Source organism: Gordionus sp. m RMFG-2023, chromosome 1, assembly GCF_954871325.1.
Source record: "Gordionus sp. m RMFG-2023 chromosome 1, tfGorSpeb1-WG-v2, whole genome shotgun sequence".
In the NCBI taxonomy this organism is placed as follows: Eukaryota; Metazoa; Nematomorpha; class Gordioida; order Chordodea; family Parachordodidae; genus Gordionus; species Gordionus sp. m RMFG-2023.
Window position 1 is genome coordinate 58,710,013 of NC_088775.1, and position 5,438 is coordinate 58,715,450.

Below are 5,438 nucleotides of genomic sequence, written 5' to 3' on the forward strand. Positions count from 1 at the left end.
ACAAATATGCCCCACCATGAAATTACTCCCCAAAAACTATACCATGGACCAATTCCAGTGGTCCAATTTCAACCTAACACCGCTTCTATATTCCGATTAATAACCCATAAATCTAATATTTTAACCCTTTCCTCCGATGCAGCCACTATCTCTACCCTACCCATTGATGTCAACAAGGTTTCATCAAACTGTCTTATTCTCAACCCCTTATTCTCTATCCTTTCCCCAGGCCAAATACTCTGATATCCATTATATCCAATTACCGAAATGGCTGCTCCTTTATCAAATAGAACCATTCTTCCCCCTAAATTTATCAACAAGGATCATGTACTATCCCCTCTTGTAGCATATTTACGCATCCCTCCTTATTTGTATTTCGCTGATTAAACCCCTCCCTTGTCCCTCTTAACCATCTCGTCCCGACCCGTACTGCAGTTTTTTAACTATCATATAGTCACAAATTCTCACAATCCCGCGCCATATGCCCACCCTTTCGGCATCGAAAACATTCCATATTTTTCTCCTCCAATTCTTTGACATTGAATGCCCACACCTCTTTCACTCTCTCCCGCTCAATTATCCTCACATTTAAAGCATTCGGACTCATCCCTCTCTGTGGAAAACCACTTTTGTTATTGTAATTGTTCGCATTACATTCCTCCTTATTATGCCCAAACGTACCACAACCCGCACATCTTAATCTCTCTTGTTTACCCGGACAATAAGGGGCTATATGTTCTAACTTTCCACAATCAAAACATTTCGTACCACTCCAATCTCTGAGCATATGACCTGGTTTATCACAATATAACAACTCATTACCGCTCTCTACCGAGATTCAAAATTTTGTCTTATTTCTACTCTCCTTCCCCGAGAATTTTCTCTGGGCTCTTTATACGGTCGCAACACTTGATTATTTCCGAAACTTTGTTTATCAGAACCATATACATTATTGTTTATATCGCTATCCGTCCACCCTTTAATTAACTCCTGAACCGGTAACCAAGTAACTTTACCCATCATATCCTCCTCTCCAATATGTCACTCAATGGTCAAAGTTTGTCCTTTAATTCTTACGCTGCGACTCCTTCTCATTCTCCTGTCCCAAACTAAACTACATATCCATATTAATAGTATAACCAGCGCTCCAAAAATATTATACTGAACCTCCCAGTATTTACCAAATTTTAAACTTTTCATCCTGGCGTTATAAAAAAATTATGATTAATTTCAAAATAAAAATATTGGTTATTTGTAATGTCAACAAGTATGATATTATAAGTAGCGTAAATAAGCCAATGATGCACATATACATGCACGCCTAATAGGTTAATGTATGACAAAATTCTTGAAATTTCTTGTAACAGATTTACGTTTAAAAAAATCTGGGCAGCACTTCCGTGGAACTGGCTTAATTAGTAAATTTTAGGTAAATTTGTCTAATAGATTTATATATGCAAAAATTTGAGCAGCACTTCCGTGTACTAGGCTTATTTAGTAAAAATTTGAGCGAATTTCTAACAGGCTTATATATAAAAATTTGAACAGTACTTCCGTGTAACAGGTTTTTACTGGCCAAAATTTGGGCAGCACTTCCGTATAATTTGTCTTTAACTTAAACCCAACAAATGGGTAACCAAAATCTTAACTAACCCAACAAATGGTTAGCTAACTCTTAACTATATCTTTCTCATGAAACCACCCAACAAATGGGTAACTAAACTCTTAACTATCGCTTACTCAATATAAACACCCAACAAATGGGTACTAAACTCTTAACTAAATCACTGACTATAACCGCCCAACAAATTGGTACTAAACTCTTAACTAACTCTTGCTGACTATAACCGCCCAACAAATGGGTACTAAACTCTTAAATATCGCTTGTTCACTTAGAAGGTCGCGAGTTCATGGCCACCACTTTCTAACTTAAATTTCTAACTTAAACCTTGCTAACTTACGAACGAATTTTTTAATTTTAATTTATTTTTTAATAATTTTTTTTTTAGAATATATGTATACTTTTTTTTACTTGATATTTTTTTATTTTCTTTTTCCTTTCTTTTCCTTTTTCTTATTTTTTTCTTTCAACTAAAAATGGCTAAAATTTCTTTTTCAAATTTTCATTGAACAACAGGAATAATAATAATTTATTTTTCTTTTTTTTCACTTTATATATAACATCGCGAAAAAAAATAAATAAAAAAAATAATCTAAAAAAACAATAAAATAATATTATCTTTCTTTCTTTTTTTTCAACAATGATAAACATACAAAAATCGATAAATTTTATTTCGTATAAACAATTACAGTATGTCTTAATTATTTCGTAAAAAATATGATAAACATACAAAAATCGATAAATTTTATTTCGTATAAACAATTACACTATAACTAAATTATTTCGTAAAAACTATTACACAAATCTTTGCCAATCACATCACGTGCCAATTGTGGTATTATGTAAATTTAATATTGTACGAAATTTAACATTTTTATATTTGAATAATAATAGTTTAATTTTATAAGTTTATTCTTCGAAAAATTAGTAATAGTTGTACTAGATTTTACATTTTTATATTTAAATGATAATATTTTAATTTTATATTTTTATTCTTCGAAAAATTATTATATTTAATATGCAAATAATTATGTATATATAAATGATTCAATTTTCAATAAAGTTAGTTAGAGTGGAATTATATAAAAAAGAAAAATTTGTTTTACATTAATTATAGACAGAGAGATTCTAAATATTTCTAAATAAAGAAAGGTAATACGATAATTTAATAAATTGGAATTATTTAAAAGAGTTTACATTATATTATTTTAGGTGTGCTCAAAAGTAAGTGGTTAGCAATCGTAATTATTAAAATTAATCCTTTATTTTATTCATATAGATTTAATACACCTTTGATTCCTAATTAGCTCTCCTAATACAACATTAACACCCTGAGTTAAGTTCGGATTTGTAACAAATTTATTAGAAACAAGAAGTCGTGGAAACCATCGTTACTCGCAGACAAATTATCGGCAGTCGTTTACCGTCATTAGTTACTAGAAACCGTTAGAAACAAGCAAAGACTAGGATAATTTGGGATTAAAACGAAATATAATTAAAAGAGCTATGTATCGGGAATCATGATAACAGATTCGTCAATGGCCTATAGAGATCAAGAGATAATCGTTTACAAGGGGTTAACAAGAAACAGAAGGAATCAAGAATTTCAGAGTGTAATCAGGTACAAACAGTCCTTAGAAGTGAAGAATATTAGACATTAGACCGCCGTCGTTAGAAACTAGAAGACATTAAAGATTAAGACGAATAGATTTGGTGGAGAAACAAGATCAGTAAAGTCAAAATCGGAAGAAAGGAGATCATTCGCAGAATGGTGGGACTAATCTAAGTGGAAAGGTGTTGTAATTGTGGTAACATGCAAATTTACTAGATTAAGAAAAACGCCAGACAGGCAAATTACTTTTAAACAAAATTACGAAGCCCAAAGATATTCAAATCTACAAGAATTAAATCTCGGTACAAATTGAGACTATGCAAATGTTGATTAAAGAAAAAGGATATATAAGGAGAAATTATAATGCGAAAAATGATGATTAGATTATGATTTTACGAACTTAATTTTTAATTTTAATTTTTTTATATTATTTTAATTTCTTATTTATATTTATGTAATTAGTATTTATATTAATTAATAAAGAGTAGTTAATTTATTTATACTATTTATTTTATTCTCTAAATTCTTTCAACCACCCTAATTGTTGGCCGAAACATTATATTCTATGGACATATTCAGTCTACGTAAAACACTAAAAGTTACAAATTATCCATTTTATCAATAATTGATGCATATTTTATACATGTCAATGTAACTTCTTTGACACGTTTGGTACATCCCGAAGGGTTCATTAGGATCCGATTATAATCTTAACAAATAATATTATGTAAACCCAGATTTGGCAAATTGAGATCTATTTTACCATTTATGGGTGTTACATAGGAGTAGCCAGGATTTTCCTAAGGGGAGGGGGGAGAATTAAAATTTCTGGGGCTTCGCCCCCAGATTCCATATTGGGCGGGTCTTCGGCTGGGTTACCTTAGTCTATATATAGTCATAAAACATTTTTGAGAGGAGGTTCTATTTAATAAAAAAAATAAGCCTGAAACAAATATAATATATTTTTATTAGTTTATATAAAATATAATAAATTACGTATATACATTAATATGAAAGCATGGTAATAATTTATTCCAAACAAGTATAAGAAATTTCTTTATAAAAAGTAAGTAGATATATAGTTGATATTCTTATATTATATATAATTGATTACAAAATACTAGATAAAATTCCACTTTTACATACTAGATAAAATTCCAATTTTACAGACATATTTGACAGTTAGAGAATATATTACAGTTAATATTTTAACAAAATTTACTAATCAATGCTCTAAAATAATCTTCGTATTATTTATCCCACAATGTCTTTAAAAGATATTTTCTGATGTCCTTATCAATATTTTATAGATTTCTGTAAAATATATAATTCGCTATATTGGCAAAAATTATTTGAATGTCATATGATAATTGATAAAATTAGTGTTGTTAAAAAGTCGAGTTCACCCGACTTTGACTCAGAGTCTGAGTCGTTAGTCGAATTAGTCGACTCACTGAAGTCGTGAACTCGAGTCGAGAACTCAAGTCGACTCAAGTCGTGAACTCAAGTCGTGAACTCAAGTCGATTCAAGTCGTGAACTCAAGTCGTGAACTCAAGTCGTGAACTCAAGTCGACTCAAGTCGTGAACTCAAGTCGACTCAAGTCGTGAACTCAAGTCGACTCAAGTCGTGAACTCCAGTCAACTCGAGTCATGCACTCAAGTCGATTTGAGTCGAGAACATGAGTTTTCCATTTGAGTCGTGAACTTAAGTCGACTAGAGGACGAATATTTCGAATAGGTGTATAATATTATTTTTGTTACAATTAATTTGTGGTTTTCATGCAAAAATTTTAAGCAAAATTTGAATTGACAAGAATTTAAAATCTTCTTTTTTAATTAATTTTTTTGTGAATTATTAATCTTTTAGTTGAAATCTTTTATAGGTTTATTTTTATCATTTTTGTAAAATTATCTATTTTTTTTAGTATATTAAAAGAACTAGTTTAAATAATTTATAAATAATTTATAATATTTGTATTAAATTTTTATGTTATTTATAATATTTTAATGTGACAATTGTCATGTTATTTATTAACATTTTTGAAATTTTTGGTACTAAGGGTAAAAATATAATTTATATTATAAATATGTTAAACTATAAATTCAATGATGATGTTCCTTTGTAAAAATGACAAATATCATAATCTGTATTTTAAAACATATTAGTTTATTTTTGACGCTATAATGGGTAAAAATATAGATTG

General features: G+C 29.4%; 1 protein-coding gene across 1 annotated transcript; it reads right to left on the reverse strand.

Moving 5' to 3' along the window:
- Window positions 1-454: 454 nt before the first annotated feature.
- On the reverse strand, window positions 455-787 carry LOC135927951 (CCHC-type zinc finger nucleic acid binding protein-like). Its single transcript, XM_065464241.1, has one exon. The coding sequence runs from the start codon at window positions 785-787 to the stop codon at window positions 455-457; it is 333 nt and encodes a 110-aa protein (XP_065320313.1).
- Between the last annotated feature and the right edge of the window lie 4,651 nt (window positions 788-5,438).